Here is a 22,395-nt window from a genome sequence, read left to right as displayed (position 1 = left end):
CCTGCCCGCGTACGGGAAGGGCAGAGCAGGGCATTCCCTTCTCCCACACACCTGGGACCCGCAGAGGCTGCGGACACGTCTGTCCCTCGGGGCTGCGCGCAGCCCAGCCCCGCACACCGCGTCCTCCCAACCCCACCCTAGGGAGTCCTCGAGGACTCAGCCAAGCCAGTGTCATCCCTCGCCTGAAGGCTGAAGGACAAAAATCCACTTTTTGATGTCAGCGTGGCTGCAGCAACCTCCAGCTCCCAACCTCACAAGGTACTTACTGAGCAGAAAATAAGCTGCAAGGCACGCGCTGCTCCAGTCTTTTTACCCCTTTTATTGACAGAGAGCTTCTAGTATTTACACACCCAACATGTAGTCTTCAAAACTGCACTTGACTGATTACATTCAGATTATAAACGACGTACAACTCAGTTACAAACACAGTAGATAAGCACTTTTCAACGGTAAATCTTAGTTGGTTGCACCCATACATGTCACAGCATTCACAGTTCCTTCCATTTAGTTGCAGGGAGATCATTTCAAGTTCATCCCCAAATCAGCTCCTAAATCCTTTGGAAAAACCACTCTGTAGGAACAATTCTGGTGGGATTAAAATAACAGAACCAAGCTATGAGGCTTTATGTTTGCGTTTGGCTCATCTGGTCACTCACAAGGCTTACGGTAAGAGACATAAAAATAACCAACAACTTGCAAGTGCTTATTCTGCAAGACTGGCTTCCGAGAATGGCGTCTCGTGGTGCCGGAGCAGGACAGGGCTCTGCTGGGAAGGGAGAACTTAGTGGCTTTGTTTGGAACAAGGGCAACGTGTGGATGGAAATGGCTTTTTGCGGTCTTCCCTCTAGGTGCATGTTCCCGTTAATGAGAAAGCACTGAGGAAACACGCAGAAACAAAAAGTACATAGTAGACACATTTGGAATACTTCCCGTTCCCTGCGCATCACGAGAAGATCACATATGGGCGATTAACCTCTACGCAAGACAAAACCCTGAGCCTCAAAATCTTACTCTACCAGCAGCTAAAAGTCCTGGTACCTCCAGCTGGATTCAGGCAACAGCTGAATTTAAATCCTTATAAACAGGATTCCCAGGAAGTCTTCAAATCTTTACCTCATTGTATGAGACGCTACGAACCCTTTCGGCTTATTAAATAATCATTTAGCAAGGCTGAGTCCAAACCAGGGGAGGATACAGCCACTACGAGGTGGGCTTTCTGTCAGCCACAGAAATCAAGGGGACTTTTACCCATAGCTTTGGTTTAGACAAGGTGAGCGAGGTCCCACCACCTCAGCTGTCCTCCACCAAAGCCCGGCTACCTCGCTCGCCTCTACCCACCTCGCAAACCGTCCTCAACACAGCAATCAAGGAGGTGAGTTTAGGCAGGGTGAAAATAAAACGCAGCCTGATCCAGCGGGAGGCGTCCCTGCCCTTCACAGGGGGGTGGAATTAGATGGTCTTTAAGGTTCCTTCCAACCCAAACCACTCTACGATCCTATGAAAAGACGTGGGGTTTATGTCCCCATGGAAATTAAGGCTTTGGCTTAATGTGCCCTCTGCCTACTCTGGGTGCATCAGAGCCACCCACCAGCCCTGCCGCAAGCAGAGCGAGAGGACAAATCCTGCTCTTCCTCCCCGGGGCTGCGCTGGGCTCGGGGTGCACAGCACCACCTGAAAAACCCTTCTAAGTACAAATTCAGACAGCGATTTCCCTGCCCTCAGAGTCACCCCAGGCAGGTGGCATTTAAGCAGAAAGCAAAAAAAAAGGTTCACATGCAGCGACTTTCTCATGTTTGGTGGCATCTGCCAAGACACCGGCGAGTCCCGTGTTCAGCCCGGACCCCACCTGCCGGCGGACGAGCTCCGCGGCCCCAAGCGCCCACCCAGCTGGGTTCCTCCTGGGGCTTTCACCCCACCGAAAGCTTCACCGCTTCCAGAGAAGCTCTGAGTCACTGCAGAGACAGGAAGGGTGTTTCTGCAAAACCTCAACGTGAGACAAAGATAGTGCCAGGGCAGAGACCTTCAGCTGAACTTTGAAGCTAACGTCAGCGCACAGCAAGAGTCAGAATAGCAGCTCATTGCAGTAAGGCTGTAATTGTAAGTAAGTAATGTTTTTCTCTCTGGTAAAAGCACTGTAAGGACTGCTGCTTGCACAGCGGGTCAGGCTTGCCTTGAAGTCACGGCTGCAACCACGCTTTTATAGGAACACCTCCGATGCTTTCAGTACCCAAAGACAATACTTGATTTACGCATCCTATTTGCATCAAACTTGATTTTTTGCAAGTAACCATCAGTCACATGAAGATATTCACCGTTAATCCTCTCAGCAGCAGCAGCACTTTTCATCTCAGGACACTTAAACCCATGAACCCTGATCAGGACGAGGCACAACAGGACCTCAACGGGGCCGAAGGTGCTCAAAGTGCATCATCTTCTTGAGTCTGTTCTATTGCAGTGCAAAAGTCTTTGGCATCACTGAGACATAACGTGGAGATAACCACAGTTGATTTCTGAAGAGCATTCTCACCTGGGTGGCCGAGAGCTGCCCGGCCCAGCCCCAGCAGGAGCTGTTGTGTCCAGCGCAGCTGCTGCGGCCAAAAGTGCGAGTGCTTTGTCCACAGTCAGTTGGTCACCACTTCAAGGCCAGTTTCACAAGAGGGAAAAGCACTGGGATCAATGTGATCAAGTCCCACACGTCTACAGGAGTTCAGTAGTCCTGGAGGAGTCGCTCAGTCTCTTCCCAGTGCCTCCCCACTGTGCCCATTCCCTAGAGGTTCATAACCAGCATCGTCAGGAGGAGGGGGAAGATTCCTACAGGAGATCAGTAAGAAGCTTCAGTCTTCACTCCAAACATAAAGACAGGCAGGAGCGTGGTACAGGGGTTCAGGAATACGCGTTACTTACCAACAGAGAGCATGTTTGCTCCACCTGGAAAGAAAGTGAGTCAAAACATGAAACTCAGCACCCATTCAGCATGGTAATTCATCAACACGCAGCATCGCACATCAGAGCCAAGGCACGTGGGAGACAATTCAAGCAACACACAGAGCAGGACCCCTGCACAGCCCTGTTCCGCAGGTGTTTATCTGTTAAAACAGAGGTATTTACCAGGATACAACTCCACTATCCTGTGAGTTCGTGCTGCAAAGCAATCATGGAATGGTTTGGGTTGGAAGGGACCTCAAAGCCCATCCAGTTCCAACCCCCTGCTGTGGGCAGAGACACCTTCCCCTGGATCCGATCTTGAACCCCTCCAGGGATGGGGCATCCACCACTGCTCTGGGTAACCTGGGCCTCCGGATGCCATCCCATCCCATCCCTCAGGAGTGTCAACCTCACCACTCAGCTTGGTGTAGCCTGCAAACCAGCTGAGGATGCAATCGATCTCACTGCCTATCATCGATGAAGATACAAAACAGTGCTGGTCCCTCGCTCTTTCAGCCCTGGGTTTGAGCTGAAGCTGTTTCAGGGACCATCACAGGCTTAATCCTTAAAGAATGATGTGATTTGAGGACTCACAGAGAAAGGAAAAAAGTAGGTATTTTGAAGACAGAGAGAAGGCAGCAAGACAGACACGGGAGATATTCACCTCTGCATTCAGGAGCAGGTTTGCTCCAGACTCCCCAGTACTGATCTCCCGCAATACACTGAAGAAAGGCTGCTCCGGCAAGGGTGAAGCCATCGTTGCATTTGTAAGTTACAGTGGAGCCTTGGAGAAAGTGTTTGCCCTTTGTGCCGTTGTGAATCCCGTTGTCAATCATGGGGGGCTCTTCACAGAGAACGTCGGGGAGCTGCCCTACAGGAGGACATCAGCAAGAGCATCTGAGTACTGCTAACTGAAAAGAGGTGCACGGGGAGAAGAGGGTACAGCCAAATGCTGTGCATCTAAGAGCAATGGAAAATAGCCTGAGCTTCCTTGCTTGGTACCAGACCTCAGTTATTGGAATACGGCACCAAGCGCCTAATCAGGCTAAGAGAAGGGCTTCAGCCCTTCTAGCTTCACATAACACTATACACTGACCTCATAACACCCGATTTCAGCATTACACCAAACAGAATGGACCAAGTTCTAACATCCAAAGTTCACCCATCAACCTAAAGATTATCCTCATCTTCCCCTGGTGACTGGAGAAAGAGAACTTTCCTCTCATGACAGTAATTTCTGCCCTTCCCTTGCTCCTTCCACTTTGTCAGCGTCATTTCTGAGTTGTATGAGGATCCCACACCTAAAGCCTCACAGCATGGGTTAACACCGAAATGACGAGTTGTGCGGTTGATTGAATGAAGAAGCGCAAGGAAGAGCAGCCCAAGCCCACCACCAGCACCATCCCAACTGTTATCTTAACGGCTCAGAGCAGAGCTCTTCCCTCTTACTTTCACAGTATGGAAATGCCGTGTCCCACGCAACTCCACTTCCTGACGCCACACACTTGGCAGAAGATGACCTCTTTAATTCATACCTAAAGAAAGAGAAGTTTAGTCCTTTCCCAAAGCCAACCCAGAAAAGGTTCTTCCCCCACCTCCTGATGCAGGGAAGTGTTTAACCAGAAGCTGTCCCTGCTACGAAATGAAATGCGGCCACCTCAAAGCCACTCAGTAAGGGCACTAAGAAGAGCTGAACTGAAGCAGTTCACTGCATCACCAAGGACACGTATGTTGCCATGTGCTCATCTCAATGAAGACATAATATATGGTTTCACTGGAGACCTGCACTGGGAAACCAGGGAGGGAGCCAGGGGTGGATGTTACTGCCTGTGATCCCAGTTTTCCGACCTCCAAGTCGGTCCCTTGGAAGCAGTGATCCACTTACCCAGGATGACAGACGAATGTCACAACGGTCTCAAAGAGGAAATTGTCTGCAATCACGTCCCCGTTCGCTATCGTGGGAGGAGGGCATTGCTGTCCTAGAGGAAAAGAAACAGCACGGGAATCGCTTCAAACCCAGAGATGAGCATAACCCAAATTCCAGAGGAAGTAACTTGGAATGGGTTGGGTTGGAAGGGACCTCAAAGCCCATTCAATTCCACCCCCTGCCATGAGCAGGGACACCTCCCACTGGCTCAGGGGCTCCAAGCCCCATCCAACCTGGCCTGAAACCCCTCCAGGGATGGGGCAGCCACCACTGCTCTGGGCACCCTGGGCCAGGGCCTCCCCACCCTCACAGCAAAACAGATCTCATCTCAATCTCCCCTCTTTCAGCTGAAAACCAGATCACTCAGTCAAGACAGGAGAGGAACAGAGAGATACTCACGTATACAGAAGTCTGGGTCTGCAGACCAAGTTGTGTCAGTCAGACAAGTGACAATGGAGGATTTCCCACTTGCTGCAGTAAAACCCGGTTTACACCAATACCTCAGCTGAGTTCCAGCAGGGGAGCTGCTGCCCACAGCCATTCCAGCCTCAGCGAAAGGGAAGCGTGGGGCAGGACCACAGTAGACTAACAAAAGAGACAACGTCAAGGTCAGCTACAGAGGAGTACCCGAAGGGTCGGCAATAACAATGTGTTCTGGAGCACACACCATTTTAACCTGACCGAATGCCAGGGTCTAGGGATAAAGTCTGCATCCAACCCGTTTAGCAAATATAACACAGTTTGCTTAACCACACAAGAGACAGAGATTGGGTTGCATCTCAGCATCAAAGCTGCTCCTTCACTGACCACCAACCCAACCTGCATGACCAGCTGAGCTCAGATGAGCTAAACATCCCCAACAGGTCTGGAAGCTGGTGAAGGCTGTTGGGTGTGGTAAGCAGTTCTGTCTCTCCTTTCAATGTGCTTTTGGGTCATTTGCAGTTCACAAATAAACAGCTTCAGCCGCCACCCTTGAGGAGCCCCGCCAGCATGCTCTGCAGGGGCACGGCTACAAGGGCATGACGTTCAGAAGTTGACCTGCTCAACAGCTCTTACACCTAATTCGGTGCCATCACAACAAATAAATGGGTTTATACTCACCTGGGTCACATGTTGGCAGAAGTGGCTTCCAGGTACTGTCTGCTTCACAAGTAACTACGCTAGCACCCTTCATTAAATAACCAGGTTTGCACGCGAAGGTCACTGTATCTTTATACGTGTGCTCAGTGCCAAAGCCAGATAACCTGCTCCCATTTTCCACTTCTGGATCTTCACATCTGACAGCTGGAAGTGGAGATAAGACAATAAGATACACGTATTACAAAAAGGAAAAGCCCCGCAGTGACATCAGATGCATCACAAGAGCGGCTCAAGGAGAACTGCTGTCCTTTCCCCAGTGGGTGCAATTACTGTGAACAGAGACATCATTAAGGAACTGCACACGTGAAAGCTTCATTTTCCATTTGCAGGAAGCCCTGGGCATGGGCAGCGAGAGGAAGGCTTTCTGTGCGCATTGAAGCGAGCTCTGCCTCCGACCACAACTTGGGAGATCGCTCCATTAAGCTTTCTGGGAATCATTTGAGACTCAAATCAACCTGTTCGTGTCTGACAGCCCACCAGGAAAGTACAGAAGGGGAGAGGGATGAGAAAAAGTCAAAAGATTAAGGAGATAAAGAAAACATTTACTTTTGCATTCAGGAGCTGGACCGCTCCATACTCCCTCGAGGTTATCATCCATCGTGCAGTGAATGGTGGTATCTCCAATAAGAGAAAAACCTTTGTTACAGCTGTACGTCGCAGCCATGCCGAAGACAAAGTCTCTGTCGCCGTTGAAGAGCTTCCCGTTCTCGATCGCAGGAGGTGGTGAACAGGGAATAACTGCATAGGAAAACAGAGCATTTCCGTGGAATGTGAAACTGAAGTCTGACTACTCAAAAAGAAACCCACAACATAAACCAACCCAAACATGTAAAATAATAAAAGCCAGATGAAAAACAGGGAAACAGCCATAAAACAATCACCTCCACCTAAAGGGCTGAATGAGCCTTTAAATCCTGAATGCTCTCCAGAGGGGGTTTAAATGTATAGATGGTGAAATGGCAAACCAGCATCTATTGTTCAAGAGGAGACACCAGGGAAGAGGCCTTCTGGAGGCAATAAACATTGTCTCACCAAGCAGTATGGAACCCTCACCTACTGGCGATGGCATTTCCTTCCTTCGTTACGCTAACAAGGCCAGGAGACCTATTATGGCAGCAAACCATCCCAACTGTCAGCAGCTGATGGTCAGCCGCATCTCACAGGATGCTAAAAAAGCCCAAATAGCACCAACAAAGCTCTTAGAATTAATTTCCCCTTTGAAAATTGAGATTTCGGATGCATCCGAAGGCATCCCAGCACAGCTCTTGATCCACAATTCAGCAACAACTGCCTGACAGAAAGCACAACCTGAGTGGTGCAGCATCTGCCCCAGCGGGGCAGAATGTTCGCTGCGTGCCTGGGCTGGGAAATACCAACCAACAGCCTCAGGAGCTGCTTTTCTCGTGAGTTTGCCTCCAGAGCCGCTGCCAACACCCACAGATCCTCCCGTGGCTTTAAATTCCATTCCCAGCTCCAGCAAGAATTCTTGTTTGGGGGAGAGGAAAGGAGTAAAATTCATTAAAGGCTGATGTAATTCGGTTTAGGAGCCAAGAAGAGAGTATCCACCTGCCGTTCCCCAACTACCAGATACAACAGCTCTGAGGAGGAGATGTACATGAAACATTTAAGATCTTCTTACTGGTGCAGTGTGGAGTGCCGTCCCAAGAAACTTCATTGCCTGTAACTACACATTGCGCAGACGGCGTTCCAACTAAGCGGTACCTAAGAGAAGAAAAGGTTGAATCTCTTTGAAAAGAAGAGAAAAATAAACCTTGGGGACTTCAGAAAGTTGTACAGTTTGCAATGCTGGAGGAGCCGAACTGCAGTGGAAAAACAGCTAACCCTCCCATAAACCATTATTTTCTCGATATCTGAAGAACACCTTCTTTGAGCAACCTGACCCAGTGGGAGGTGTCCCTGCCCATGGCAGGGAGTTGGAATTGGATGGGCTTTGAGGTCCCTTCCTAGTCAAGCCATTCCATGTCTCTATGAAACGCAACATAGGATGCAGTTAGAGGAAACTTCTGACTTGCATTGGGTGGGTACAAGCTCACAGCAGCATGAGCGAGACGGTGTCCCCACCCCAAGGCCGTTCAGCCCTGTGCTGTGCAGTAGATCCAAACAGAAACTTCTTTTCTGAGCAGAGTGAGGTGTCACTGATGTACCCTAAGCGCTCTCCTTCCCCACTGCCTGGCTCCCAGGACACCGCAGCCCTCCTTTCCTCAGACCCTGCAGCCAAGACGTGGATGCAGAACCCGTGGCAAACAGCCAATGCTGAATTACTAACAAATGCCAACAGGAAAGGAGCAAAAACCTTTCGCAAAGCAGCTGTAAAGCAATCTGCAAAGACCACGTTCTCCTGCCCAGAAGGTGGTCTGTTTTCATAGGATGATAGAATCATTAAGGTTGGAAAAGATCTCTAAGCTCATCCCATCCAGCCCCACTGTGTCCACTAAACCCTGTCCCCAAGTGCCACATCTACATGGTTTTTGAACCCCTCCAGGGATGGAGACCCCCCACTGCCCTGGGCAGCCTCTGCCAGGGCTTCACCGCTCTTCCAGTAAAGAAAACATTCCTAATATCCAATCTAAACCTCCGCTGGCGCATCTTGAGGCCATTTCCCCTCGTCCTATCGGCACAACTGGGACTCAGCCTGACCCCTATGGCTCCCGGCTCCGAACCCCTCTCGCCGTGCCCGTGCTTGCCAAGGAAACAGCCCCAAGACATCAAAAGCCTCCGAGGCTCCCGGCCTCAGCGCTGTTGCCTGCCGGGAGCCGGGGCCAACGCTTACCCGGCATTACAGGTGAAGGTTATCGTTGCCCCTAACAGCAGGTCAGTCGTGTAGTCAAACTTGCCGTTCGTGATCTCCGGTGGAGCACAGGACTTCCCTGGAAGGGTAGTGGATGAGAATGATCTTTATTTTATAGCGTGACAGCGGTGAAGGTGCTGCTCTGTGTCACCAACTGTCCCTTTATGGGCACCTCACCTCCCTCACGAGAAAGCATCAGCGCTTTCAGAAAAGACACAACATCCACATTGCCTTCTGACGAACTGAGAGTGAAACCACAAATAAGAAGCACAGATAAAGCTCAGGAGAAATAAAAAAAAGCCAAGTTTTACACACTTTCTGGAAAAGGAGACTGATGAAGAGCCCAGCGGGCTCAAGGCAAAGGTCTTAGTCCATCGGGAAAGGCAACAGAGCAGAAGAGCAGAAGATGGGGAAGGACCCACTGACTGTCCTTGGGAACAGGGACATAACGCGGGGACAATCGGCTCTACGGCCTTTCCCACACCGTTCCTTGCATTGTGTCCTAGCATTTATACTCTGTCACCAGATGGTGAAGTAATTAATGGGGGCAGAGATCATCTCTCAGGGATTAAAGCTTCACAGAATCACAGAATCACAAGGTTGGAAAGGACCCATTGGATCATCGCGTCCAACCATTCCTAACACTCCCTAAACCATGTTCCTAAGCACTTCATCCATCCATTCCTTAAACACCTCCAGGGAAGGCGACTCGACCACCTCCCTGGGCAGCTGTTCCAGTACCCAATGAACACTTCCGATGATACTTCCCACGCAGAAAGGGCAACTGCAGGCTGGGTAAGCGCTTGTTCTCAACTATCCGAAAGCCAGGAACCCGGGGAGCATCCTTCTCAACCCTCCCACACCGCGAGCAGGGTTTGGGGTGCACCAGGGGATGGGATGGGCTCCCCCCACCCCAATCCCAGGACCGGGGGGAACCCACCAATGCAGAAGTCAGGGTTCGCTGACCATTGGGTGTTGGAGAGGCAGGTGACGATGGGGGACTTGCCCATCGCCAACCTGTACCCCGGGCGGCACCGGTATCTCAGTGTGGTCCCCTCGGCGTAGGACCCCTCCAGGGGCAGTGGGGGCTCCGCAAAGGCAAACCTTGGTGGCTGCTGGCAGGTACCTGCGGGCAGGGGGGGACAACGGTGAGGGGACGGGGGGGGACGACGGCGAAGAGGGGATTGTGGTGATGGCAGCAAAGGGGGAGGTGATGGCAAATGGGGGGTGATAGCGATGGTGAAGGGGGATGGTGGTGATGGAGAAGCAGTGAGGGAGGATGCTAGTGATGGGGGCGATGGTGATGGGGGGGCGATGGCGATACAGGGGGACAGTGGCGAAGGGGGAAATGACAGCAATGGAGGGGGGGAATGATGGCAATGAGGGGGAGAATGAGAGTGATATGAGGAGGGATGATAGCGATGGGGGGGAATGACAGTGATACAGGGGGATGATGGCTATGGGTGGAATGATAGTGATGGAGGGGGGGAATGATGGCAATAGAGGGGAGAATGATAGTGATATGAGGGGGGATGATAGCGATGGGGGGGAAATGATAGTGATACAGGGGGATGATGGCTATGGGGGAATGATAGCAATATGAGGGGGGAATGATAGCGATGGAGGGGGGCAATGATGGCAATGCAGGGGAGAATGATAGTGATATGAGGGGGGATGATAGCGATGGGAGGGGAATGGTAGTGATACAGGGGGATGATGGTTATGAGGGGAATGATAGCGGTGGGGGGTGAGGATGCTGGCGATGGGAGGGGATGGTGATGGGGGGTGATGGCGATGGGGGGTGACGATAGCGATGAAGGGGTTGGATGGCGAGGGGTGGTCCTTTCCCACACATCCCCATCCCCACCCGCATCCCCATCCCCTCCCCACGCAGCCCCTCCCCACGCAGCCGCTCCCCCCTCGCTCGCTCACCGCAGGCTCCGGGCAGGCTCGGCAGCACCGTGTAGAGGCTGAGACTGAGACACAGAAGCAGCCCTCGCAGCTCCATCCCCGGTGCCCGCTCCCTTCTCGCTCCCTTCTCGCTCCGTTGTCGCTCCGGAGCCGCTCCCGATGGAGGCGCAGCGCTCCCCCCGCGGCTCAGCCCTTTCCGGGGCGGACGGGGCCGTCCCCGCTCCCTCCTCCCGGCGGGTTGGTGTCCCTTCTCTTAAAGGGAACGGGGGCTCTGTTGGACTCCATGGTCCGGTGGGTCCTTTCCAGCCTGGGGGTTCTATTAATCCCCCGCGGGGCTCTCCCGGTACGGACCGGGCGGAGCCGCACCAAAGCAGAGGCGATCGCGTCGGGGTCTTTCCCATTTTTTTCCGCTTTTTTTCCCCATTTTTTCACGTTTTTTCCAGCGACAGAGGGTGGTCACAGACCCCCCTTCCCTCTCCCAGCAGCTCCAGGAAAGCTGGGGAGCGGCTCTGGATCAGGGAGAGGATGAGGGATAACAGTTTTCAGCTGAAAGAGGGGAGATGGAGATGGGATCTTGGGGAGAAATGTTTTCCAGAGCAGTGGTGCTGCCCCATCCCTGGAGGGGTTCCAGGCCAGGTTGGATGGGGTTTGGAGCCCCTGATCCAGTGGGACGTGTCCCTGCCCGTGGCCAAGAGTGGAACTGGATGGGCTTTGAGGTCCTTTCCCCCCCAAACTATTCTGGGGAGGAACCCGACTGCTCTTCTGATTCAGATCTGTCCTCAACAGCCCAAGATTTTACCAACACAACCCCTTCAGCTTTATCAGCTGAGCACTCCCACCCCGTCCCGTGACACGGAAAGGGTTTGCCCAAGTGATGAGTAACCCAACGCACAACCTGCGTCATTCACCCTGAGCAACACTGCAAACACGTGGGAGGGTCTGCCTTGCCCGGGATGCTCCGTCTTGGTCCACGCCATCGCCCTACCCTTGTGGTCCTCAGGTCAAGGGTGGCCTCAACCAATCCAGGCTCTCCCTTTAAGAGCACTCGTACGGTAAATCTGGCAAGATTGAACAAAGAGGGTGTTGACTATGAAATTATTTTCCTGGTAGAAAGGAGCTTTACTGAATTTTTAAAGCCTCACTTGAAGAACTGAAAAAACACCTTTTAATACTCCAGATTGGCTGTGTTGTCTCCGAGGTTGATCTTTTACCAATCCAGCTGTTGTTACCTGCCAGAATAGGATTAATTTGTACCTGTCATGATGAATTACTTTACCTAAAAGTGTAAGAGAAATCCTTTTATTATAAAACAAACAAAAAAAGTAAGCATGAAACCAACAGGGAGCTGAATTTGGAGAAAGTTTGATTTTCCTGCTCCTTTTACAATGAAATTTTGGATTATGAGGTCAGACGCCTGACTTCAGGTTCTCTTATTGCACTTGGAACTTGGTCCCTGACGCTGCCAGGAGTTAGTGGAGCGACCCTTCTCCCCAACCAGCTTCGTGCCGCTCTGGATGTTACAGCGGTTGACATTTCTCCCTCAACACGGAGATGAGCAGTTCATTCGGGTGAGACGCTTTGAGGCAATGAGCGTTGCAGCCTCTGGCTCGCAGCACCCAACGGGTGGTTTGGGTCCCTTCCGTTGGGTGCCCGGCCCCAGGGCTGGCACAGATGCACGTGGGTGGGTGATGTGCAGATGGGGCAGACGTGGCAGCCAGGGCTGTGGCGGGTGACGAGGTGAGCCAAGGTCCCCTCCCCAGCCAGGGGACACATGGGACAATCTGCCCTGTCGCTGTGGACGAGGGAGAAGTGCAACCGGTCGGCACAGCGAGGACAGACGGGACCCTGCGGGCTGTGGAGAGAGAGACAAGGGTGAGCCCTGATGGGTTCATCAAATCAGAGAATCATAGAGTTATTTGAATCGTAGGGGACTCTCGGTGCCCTCTCCAGCACGCTCACCCCTCGTCCTGCTGGCACAGCCGCTCCCCGGGCGCTGCGGGATGGCGTTCACGCTGGTCAGAGTGGGCGCGCAGCCAGTTCTCGCAGACAGGACAGATGTGGTGGTTGCTGTGGAGAAGCACCGTTAAGGACGTGCATTGGGGCTCTCTAGGGAGACTCAAAAATCACCGTGAAGTTCATAGAATCATTTGGTTGGAAAAGAACTTTGAGATCCAGTCCAGCCACACCTGTCCACTACTAAACCGGATCCCTGAGCACCTGTCTTTTAAACACCTTCAGGGATGGGCACTCCACCGCCTCCCTGGGCAGCCTCTGCCAGTGCCCGAGAACCCTTTCGGTGAAGAAATTGTTCCTCTTATCCAGTCTAAACCTCCCCCAGCACCACTTGAGGCCATTTCCTCTCATCCCATCCCTTGTTACTTGGGAGAAGAGCCCAGCATCCACCTCGCTACAACCTCCTTTCAGGGAGCTGCAGAGAGCCATGTGGTCTCCCCTGTTCTCCGGACCCTTCCCCATGTCCATTCCCTTCTCCAGATGCGCTCCGGCCCCTCAATGTCCTTCTTGTAGCGAGGGGACCACAACTGAAGCCAGGATTTGGAGTGTGGCCCCACCAGCGCCGAGCACAGGGGAAGGATGACTTCCCTGGTCCTGGCACAGCTGGCACCTCCAGCTTCCCTGCCGCCTAGGGATCATCCCAAGCAGGATGAAAACCTGCCTTGGCTGCAGGCTCAGTGGGGAATTAGGTCCATCACAAGCCTCCTTCGCTTTGCTAAAACACAGGAGGTGTTTCTACGCTGCTTCTGAACTGCTTGATAGACCCATCGTCTCTTTATCGCTGGAGCCGTGGTGCCTCGAACCTGCAAACCCAACTAAGCTGCGGGTCGGTGTTTCTCTCCCAGAGCAGAGAGGAGAAGCAGAAAGGGCAGCAGCTCGATCTCAGCCCGGCGCGCCGAGCGCTGCGGGAGGTGTGCAGGCGTTGCGGTGTGCAGCGCCGCTGCCAGAGAGCGACACAAGGAAAGCAACAGGAGAAACACACGTGTGTGCGCTGGATGCCTTTTAGAAGCACTGAAAGAACAGAGCATAAAAATAAAGGGGGGAAAAAGTGAGGTATTAATAGTTTAAAAGTAATTAAATGCTGTAATACTCAGGATCAAGACAGGAAAGAAGTGAGAATAAGCAAGGGGGTGCAGAATACCCTTATTCTCTCCTAAAATTGAATAAATACAGATCTACTCTTCTCTGAAATGATTTTTCAGCATCAGCACAGCATCAGAGTGTTGTTAAGTGGAAGACAGACCTTTTGTGGTCCATGGGCTGCTCTGCCTTGCTCCGCTCCGGACCAGCTTCTCCCGGGCCCTCATCCCTCAGCACATCTGCAGCTTTAGGAGGGCTGAACGCAGAGAGAGACAACAGCCTGAATCCACCTGAAGGCATGGCTTTCCAAGAATTCCTACTGCCCAGCAGAACCACTTTTTTTTTCTAAATAGCATTTAATTTCTCCTGCTAAAACTCGACCTAAAGGAATGCAAACTCCAAAACCCGCTTTATCCATGCGGAGATGCTTTTCTTTCCCCTCAAGAAGCACCGCTTTGCCCCTGTTTAGCTTCACACGGACCCACGCAAGGGGAGCAGGAGCAAGGGCCCACGGTACCTGGTGCCTGTGGGGCTCCAGATCTCCCCACTGCCGATGCTGGGGACCGAGTAGGTGCGTGGCGTGCCGGGCTGGATGCGTAGCCACTCCTCACAGGCGGCACAGCCGCGGTGCGTGGGCTCGGTGCGGGGAGCCAGGGCGGCGTGCAGCCGCTCTTCGCAGGTGGGACACGCGTGGCAACTCGTTGTGTGGCTGGGGATGAGAAAGAAAGGGGAAATCCCTCTGCTGAGCCCCGAGAGCAGCCGGCAAACACCAAACCCTCCCGTCAAACAGCCGTGGCCCCTTTGGAGATCAGCGTCTTCGTCGCAGAGGCAGAGGAGTTGGCAATTTAGACTGAGAAACTGCAAAAAGCCGTGGTCGGGCGCAGCAAGGTTTGTAGCTGATGAGATCCGTGGGTATAGTTGGAAGAGTAGCACAAGCTTTTGGGCAGAGAAATAAGCAAACTCACCAAAAATAGGAATGCCATGGCACGGGCGGCATCGTGTCATCCGTTCTCCTCGGGTGCTTCAGGGGATCCCTTCCGTTGGTCTCGTGCTTTTTGAGATGCATGTTGTAAGAGCTGAAGAGACAGGAAAGAGAACATTTAGAGAATAAAAAGCAGCTTAGCAACCCGGAAAGATAGCACTGACCATGCAAATATGTACAGAAGGGAATTACCGTCACTCAGGGCTTAAAAGGAAATGCCCAGTTATGAGGTACGAGCGGCAGCTTAGGCTCACTTACTGGTTTTTATTGTCTTTCCATCTCATGATGATCCCAGCTAGGATTCCAAGGGCTACCGGGGGAACTAACAAACAAAGGAGCAAAGCAGTTTGAGACATCAATAGCAAATCATAGAACCATCGCGTGGCTTGAGTTGGAAGGGACCTTAGAGATCATCCAGTTCCACTCCCCTGTCACGGTCTGTGGTGTGGAATTTAAGTGAAATGCTGCAGTTTGGTAAAAGACCGGCAGGAAAATTCCCTGTTGCCACCCAGAGAGTCCCTCTCAGCCAGAACTATGCACACCCCTTCTTGCGTCTCTGAGTGCAGCACAGAAACCACTGCTAAGTGCGGTCCTACGCTGATCTTCTCAAGGTCATGATCCTTTTACAGACAACCCCTGTTTCTTGCGTATTCTAAACATGCTCACTATGTCCTTGATCTCTTTCGCAACACGGCTGTTTCAAGCTTCACTGATCTCTTCTCTCCCAGTGCCTGCCAAGGCGTGGTAAAGCGACTTTTATCAACTAACGAGGGATGGAATGTACAGTTTTGGTTGGCTTCTTACATTGGCTTCTTTGGCGTTCGTTTCATCCCCAGGTGATGTAATGTTTAATGCTAAGACACAGACAATCCATCCGGCTGCTTGCTGCATTATCCAACAGCAGAGAACCCTGAATCCTGACCGGAGACACTCAGTACGAATAAACCAATCCCACTGACTCCAGGTATTAAACAGCAAATAATAGTTTTGTGTTATGAAAGTGCGTTTCCACTTTTAAACTACTTACCGATGCAGCAAGGGATGAGGATACTGGCTAGAGAAGAAAACAATGAAATCAGTGTTAAATGACGCCAACGATGCTGACAACTGAATGGGGAGGTTCTTAATCTATGCCCACAGAACAATATTGTTCAAACCAAGATAACCATAACACTGCTGAGAAGACAAACAGTGATGAAACAATTGGCATTAACGACTCCCCACATCACTGCGCTCTTCCTGAGCCCCTTATCCACCTGTCTTCACTGATGGAGCCAAGGTCCATAGCTTCAGGCTACCTTCGCCCTCAGCCATGACCCAATACAGCCAAGACAATGCCAGTGGTTTCCACCGAGATGCTCAGCTGCGCGGAAGGAGGTTCAAACATCAAAAATCCCACCCTGTATCGCGTCAGCTAAAGAGTCACTCAGCTGGGAGCAGAGAGAAAAGAGGGTCAGGGCAGGGAATAAGCCTGTGTCAACCTCTTAGAAACGGAAGATGGACCCACCAAAGAAGTTAGGAAGGCACAATGAGAGCACATGGGGTCACCAGCGTGGGTGGGATTGTAGCCATGAAGATGACCCTGAGGCAGAAAGCCTCTCCTGACCTCTTACCAAGCCAGTAAGGATTCTCTGCCGTCTTCTCCTGTGAGGGTTCGGTTTGGTTCGTCACTGCTGCAGTGCTAGTTAGCACTGGAGAGAAAAAATAAAGGAAAATCAGTCACAATTATATTTTATGTAATTCCGCATTTATACATAGTGGAAAGAACACTTCAGTGAGGGGTAAACGTGGCACAGGGCAGTGGCTGGAGCAAATGTGGCTATGACAGCGAGATCTGTGGAAGAGTTACAGTGATAGAGTCGTCTGGGTTGGGCTGGAAGGGACCTCAAAGCCCATCCAATCCCACCCCTGCCATGGGCAGGGACACCTCCCACTGGCTCAGGGGCTCCGAGCCCCATCCAACCTGGCCTGGAACCCCTCCAGGGATGGGGCAGCCACCACTGCTCTGGGCAACCTGGGCCAGGGCCTCCCCACCCTCACAGGAGAACATTTCTCCCTCAGATCTCATCTCAATCTCCCCTCTTTCAGCTGAAAACCATTGCCCCTCGTCCCCTCCCTGCACTGCCTGCAAAGAGCCCCTTCCCAGGTTTCCTGCAGCCCCTTTCAGTACTGGAAGGCTGCTTAAGGTCTCCTTGTAGTCTTCTCTGGGCTAAAACAGTCACACAAGGACTTCCTGGTGACACCAGAAGCCTTACGGGCAGAGGGCAGACTGGGGTCCTCTTTGCGAAAGAGGGGAATTGGGACTAATTAACTGCACAGCAAAAATATTACTCAAGAGCAGGACGGATACCCAGCAACACTCACCGCTGCATTTGGGAGGGGACCCACTCCAGACACCATTGATGCTGTTCTCCGTTGTACAGCGAAGAGTTTCATTCCCCACGAGTTGGAGCCCAGGGTCACACGTGTACATCACCACGGAGCCGTAGACAAACTCCTCCGTGCCATTGCCATCATGCTTCCCATCAGGAATAGATGGGGGCTGAGGACAAGAAAGAGCTGGGGGAGAAAAAGGAAAGAGTTCAAGAGGTGACCACAGGGATGTTCTTCTCTACGATGTAAAGAGAGGAAAACACCAGGGCCGCTTGCACACAGGCTTGCGTTGTGCCAGGAGCAGGAGCAGAGGCTGAAACGGGAGCACACAGTTACTTTTATGTGCCTCCCAGCCCGCTGTCCCACATCCACGGGGGTGGTGGAGCCTACAGGGCCACCAGGGTGCTCGTTTGTGTTGGTCTTTCACGTGCAGAAGGCACTGGTGATGCTATTGGCCTGTCCCCGCTTTCACCACGGCAGCTGTTTCCCTTCCAGAGGTACCATCGGACCGCATGTTGGAAAATCAACGTTAATTCTGTATTTCTAAGTTGGAATATTTGGTATTTCCCATCAAACTCTGGACACATAAGAAAGAAGTTCTTCGCTATGAGAGCGGTGGGACACTGGCCCAGGGTGCCCAGAGCAGTGGGGGCTGCCCCATCCCTGGAGGGGTTCCAGGCCAGGTTGGATGGGGCTTGGAGCCCCTGAGCCAGTGGGAGGTGTCCCTGCCCATGGCAGGGGTGGGACTGGATGGGCTTTGAGGTCCCTTCCAACCCAAACTATTCTCTATGACACTTACCCTGACACGGTGGAGGTTGAGTCCAGGCAACTCCAGTTCCCATCATGAAGCACAAGATGAGAGGCGACGCTCCCTTTAATGAGTACCTGCAGGGGTAAAAGATACATCAACACATCAGTTTGTTCTCACCAGCCACAAACACGTTACCCCAGCGAGGTGCCAAGGGCTCGAGAGGCAGAGCCCCCTGTCCCGGCTCGCCCACCACTGCCTCGGAGCAGGTGACGGGGATGCCGTGGGCACCCGGCTTCGCACTCACCCACGGTTACAAACCACATTCGCTCTCGCACCAAACAAATGATCATTTGCGATGACTTTGCCGTGTTCTGGATTTGCTGGAATACCACAAGATTTCCCTTAAAAAAACCCAAACAATATTATCCTTAGGATGCTACAAGGACGAGGAAAAAAACACAGACCTACTTTTTCTGACAGTGTGGCAATGAAAGCTGAAAGAGTGGAGTTTGAGATGAGATCTTGGGCAGAAATGTTTTGCTGTGAGGGTGGGGACGCCCTGGCCCAGGTTGCCCAGAGCAGTGGTGGCTGCTCCATCCCTGGAGGGGTTCCAGGCCAGGTTGGATGGGGCTTGGAGCCCCTGATCCAGTGGGAGGTGTCCCTGTCCATGGCAGGAGGTGGAACCGGATGGGCTTTGAGGTCCCTTCCAACCCAAACCATTCCATGATTCTATGATATTTCATGTTAAATGCCATTAAAAAACCCACAATCCTAAAATACAAATGAGATGAGGCCCTTGGAACACAGCGCTGGGGATGCAGCTGTGGGAGATGATGGAGAAAACAAAACGACACGGAGACACTCACTCCGACATAGCTCAGGAACTTCTGACCACGTTACATTGTCCAGACAGGTGCTGGTGGGGAGCTGCTCTGTGGTATTCTCATATCCTGGGCGACAATTATACTTCACCGTGACACCAACAGGATAGAAATTCTGCATTTCATCTTCCTGTGAGATCCTAGCGAACTGCACCCGTGGCGGGCTGGAACAGCTACCTGGCAACGAGGAAGACAACCAAACAGTGCAGTTATAGAGGAAAAAAATAACAATATTTAGCATTCAGCTATGTAGAAATACAAATCCAAGTGGTTATGCACAAAACTCCCGAAGAATATGGACGCAGAAATATTTTTAAGAAGGTGATTGTTAATTTGTGTGATTCAGAAACATCCCTGGGTGATAATTTAATGGAAAAACACGACTCAAAATGGTACAATTTGCCCTCTTCCAATCATTCAGCAGCACAGTGCTCGCCTCCCTTACCAATTCCGAAGAAGAAGTGTTTGCAGTGGGGAAGTGCAGCCAGTTCTCACTGCGGAGGATTGCAGATCTCCGGTGCCAATCCTTCCCCCTTGGTTACCACTGGCAGCAGCAGCCGCCAGCGGGGCCAGGATTCGCCCCTCGAGCTCTGCCCCTCTCTCCCGTGCTTCCTACAGATCCAGTTTTATTAACACCCAGGGCTCCACCTAAAACGGTTGCCCAGAGCAGTGGTGCTGCCCCATCCCTGGAGGGGTTCCAGGCCAGGTTGGATGGGGCTTGGAGCCCCTGATCCAGTGGGAGGTGTCCCTGCCCATGGCAGGGGGTGGGACTGGATGGGCTTTGAGGTCCCTTCCAACCCAACCCATTCCATAGTTCTATGGTTCTCACGGTGCAGAGTTAGGAACAAGGGGCAATAAGAGATTCTCTGACAAGTAACTTCACCCTGTGTCACTTCGGATGAGGAAACCCTTGAAACGGTGATTGCTAAAGCAGCGGCTGTTTTCACAAGCAGTCGGCATCGCTACGCGACCCATCTCAGGGCAAGTGAAATACTTACGACCGCAGAACTCCGGGAGGTTGGACCACTGGGAGTTGGGGAGGCACTGCACGGTGTCTGACAGCAAAGGGCGTTTGACATAACCCATCAGGCATCTGTACCTCACTTCGGAGCCCACGCTGAAGCTTCCCCGATGTTTAGTGTCTTCTGGAGGCTCCGCGTGGCTTATGTTTGGTAACGGCCCACAGTCGCCTGTAGGAAAACAAACCCGGATTTAGCGTGGCTTCTGCTGCCTTTGGGAGCTCTGTGGGCAGAGCACAGCACGGGCGCACACGTGGGGTCCGCAGCACGGCACACGCGACACGCACACAGCGGAGAGGAGCCTGGGCGGAGCACACGAGGTGCACACCCACGTGGAATGCACGCACGCCTGCACGGAGCAGAGCCAGACCGGGTGCACCGACACCCGCGTGGAGTGCGCCGGCACAGGACAGGCACGCGGAGCGCAGACACGTAGGGGGCACACACACAAACAGCACACACGGAGCACAGAGCACACATGAAACACATGCAGGGAGCACACACAGAGCACACGGCCACACACGGATCACACACAGAGCACACACACGCAACATGTATGTGAAGCACACATATGATGTACACACACACTCTCATGCAGAGGATGCAAACGAGGAGAGCACACACGCCCGCACGGAGCACAGACAGGTGGAGCATACGCAGAGCACACACGGAGCTCACAGACGTGCAGACACAGACACGGAGCACACACACACCTGCATGGACTACACAGGTGTGGAGCTCACGCACACCTGGATGAAGCACACACACCTGCACACATCCATGGAGCACATATGGAGCTCACACACACCTGCATGGACCACACATGCACAGAGCACACACATTCACACATCCATGGAACACACACACATGGAGTTCACGCACACCAGCATGAAGCACACACGCAGAGAGCACACACACCTGCACACATCCATGGAGCATCCATGGATCACACATGGAGCACACATCCATGGAGCTCACACACACCTGCATGGACCACACACACATGCACACATCCATGGAGCACACATGGAGCTCACACACACCTGCATGAAGCACACACGCACAGAGCACAAACACCTGCACACATCCATGGAGCACACATGGAGCTCACATGCACAGAGCACACACATTCACACATCCATGGAGCTCACATGGAGCTCACACACACCTGCATGGAGCACACATGCACAGAGCACACACACATTCACACATCCATGGAGCACACACACGTGGAGCTCGCACACACCTGCATGAAGTACACATGCACAGAGCACAAACACCTGCACACATCCATGGAGCTCACACACACCTGCATGGACCACACACACCTGCACACATCCATGGAGCACACATGGAACTCACACACACCTGCATGGAGCACACATGGAGCTCATACGCACAGAGCACACACATTCACACATCCATGGAGCTCACATGGAGCACACATGGAGCACACATGAAGCACACATGCACAAAGCACACACATTCACACATCCATGGAGCACACATGGAGCTCACACACACCTGCATGGAGCTCACATGGAGCACACATGGAGCTCACATGGAGCTCACACACACAGAGCACACACAATCAGACATCCATGGAGCTCACATGGAGCTCACACACACCCGCACGGAGCACACCCCCCGCAGCCCCTGGGTCTCACCCCTCGCCGCGGGCAGCAGCAGCAGCAGCAGTGCGGGCAGGAGGGAGCGGCGCTGCCCGGACCCCATCGCCGCGGCAGGACCGGGAACCGAGCCGGGAATTGAGCCGGGGAGTCCGGAACCGAGCCGGGAATTGAGCCTGGGAGTCCGGAACCGAGCCGGGAACCGAGCCGGGGAGTCCGGAACCGAGCCGGGAATTGAGCCTGGGAACCGGGAATCGAGCTGGGAATTGAGCCTGAGAGCCGGGAACGGAGCTGGGAACAGGGAACCGAGCCGGGAAATGAGCCTGGGAACCGGGAACGGAGCTGGGAACAGGGAACCGAGCCGGGAACCGAGGCGGGGAGTCCGGAACCGAGCCAGGAATTGAGCCCGAGAGCCGGGAACGGAGCTGGGAACCTGGAACCGAGCCGGGAACCGAGCCGGGAGCCGGGAACCGAGCCTGGGAGTCCGGAGCCGAGCCGGGAGTCGAGCCTGGGAGCGGAGCGGAGAACCGGGAGCGGAGCCTGGGGTCCGGGCAGGCGGTGCGGGTGCGCGCGGGGCGGCGCAGCGCTGGCGGAGGCTCAGCCGCACCCTCGGCCCCTCCCGCCGCCGCCCCTCCTCGCTGCGAGGTGTCCCCATCCGAGAGGCGGCTCTGCTCGGATCGGCTCCCCGGACACCCCCCGGCTCAGCCTCCCCTCCGGGTCCCTCCTCTGCACCTTCCAGGAGGGACACACCTCCCCCAAAGCGTGTCGAGTCCCAAAGGAAAATGACAAACACCCCAAAAAGGGAATCCCTGCGTCTCAGCAGCTCTGCCTGCGGCGCACCCCGAAACCCGGAGGAGTAGAGAAGGTCACGGTTATGCCTCAGCACCAGAGCAGCGATGGGAGCTGCATCCTCGTGAGAGAAGAGAAGGATTTGAGACCTCAGAGAGACCTTCCAG

General features: G+C 53.1%; 2 protein-coding genes across 4 annotated transcripts; both read right to left on the bottom strand.

Annotated features, from left to right (window-relative positions):
• Positions 1-309: 309 nt before the first annotated feature.
• On the bottom strand, positions 310-10,855 carry LOC128854415 (complement receptor type 1-like). 3 transcript variants are annotated; one of them, XR_008453503.1, is made up of 12 exons: positions 10,734-10,855; positions 9,742-9,927; positions 8,784-8,880; positions 7,632-7,714; positions 6,539-6,730; positions 5,954-6,136; positions 5,252-5,437; positions 4,811-4,904; positions 4,375-4,460; positions 3,590-3,796; positions 2,905-3,086; positions 310-2,811 (listed from the first exon to the last, which is right to left on the bottom strand). XR_008453503.1 is itself a non-coding variant. In XM_054087672.1 (12 exons), exons 1-12 carry the CDS (start codon positions 10,807-10,809, stop codon positions 2,768-2,770), a joined length of 1,458 nt encoding a protein of 485 aa, XP_053943647.1. In that variant the 5' UTR covers positions 10,810-10,855; the 3' UTR covers positions 310-2,767. The 3 variants fall into 3 exon arrangements, 2 of the variants coding, with proteins under 2 accessions (XP_053943647.1, XP_053943646.1); XM_054087672.1 differs by having other exon boundaries at positions 2,905-2,928; XM_054087671.1 differs by lacking the exon at positions 310-2,811 and having other exon boundaries at positions 2,944-3,796.
• A 627-nt stretch (positions 10,856-11,482) lies between these two features.
• Positions 11,483-22,094, bottom strand: LOC104061872 (uncharacterized). Its single transcript, XM_054087991.1, has 14 exons — positions 21,479-22,094; positions 19,791-19,982; positions 18,778-18,969; positions 18,216-18,312; positions 17,960-18,045; positions 17,152-17,346; positions 16,401-16,478; positions 15,815-15,841; positions 15,046-15,109; positions 14,771-14,881; positions 14,323-14,514; positions 13,969-14,061; positions 12,672-12,779; positions 11,483-12,564 (listed from the first exon to the last, which is right to left on the bottom strand). The coding sequence occupies exons 1-14, from the start codon at positions 22,092-22,094 to the stop codon at positions 12,273-12,275; spliced, it is 2,343 nt and encodes a 780-aa protein (XP_053943966.1). The 3' UTR covers positions 11,483-12,272.
• Between the last annotated feature and the right edge of the window lie 301 nt (positions 22,095-22,395).

Source organism: Cuculus canorus, chromosome 24 (genome assembly GCF_017976375.1).
Source record: "Cuculus canorus isolate bCucCan1 chromosome 24, bCucCan1.pri, whole genome shotgun sequence".
NCBI classification, from domain to species: Eukaryota; Metazoa; Chordata; class Aves; order Cuculiformes; family Cuculidae; genus Cuculus; species Cuculus canorus.
This window is presented reverse-complemented; position numbering and strand designations above follow the sequence as displayed.

Bases quoted from the DNA above. Each gene is read 5' to 3' on its own strand.
- LOC104061872 (XM_054087991.1), bottom strand. From the start codon at position 22,094: ATGGGGACACCTCGCAGCGAGGAGGGGCGGCGGCGGGAGGGGCCGAGG. The intron at 18,046-18,215 runs GTGAGTGCGAAG...TTACCCCTGCAG, and splicing joins AATGTGGTTTGTAACCGTGG to GTACTCATTAAAGGGAGCGT. The intron at 16,479-17,151 runs GTGAGTGTTGCT...TTTTCTCTCCAG, and splicing joins GTCCCCTCCCAAATGCAGCG to TGCTAACTAGCACTGCAGCA.
- LOC128854415 (XM_054087671.1), bottom strand. From the start codon at position 10,809: ATGGAGCTGCGAGGGCTGCTTCTGTGTCTCAGTCTCAGCCTCTACACG. The intron at 7,715-8,783 runs GTAAGCGTTGGC...TTCTTCTCTTAG, and splicing joins ACCTTCACCTGTAATGCCGG to GTACCGCTTAGTTGGAACGC. The intron at 5,438-5,953 runs GTGAGTATAAAC...CTCTTTTGTTAG, and splicing joins TCTGCCAACATGTGACCCAG to TCTACTGTGGTCCTGCCCCA.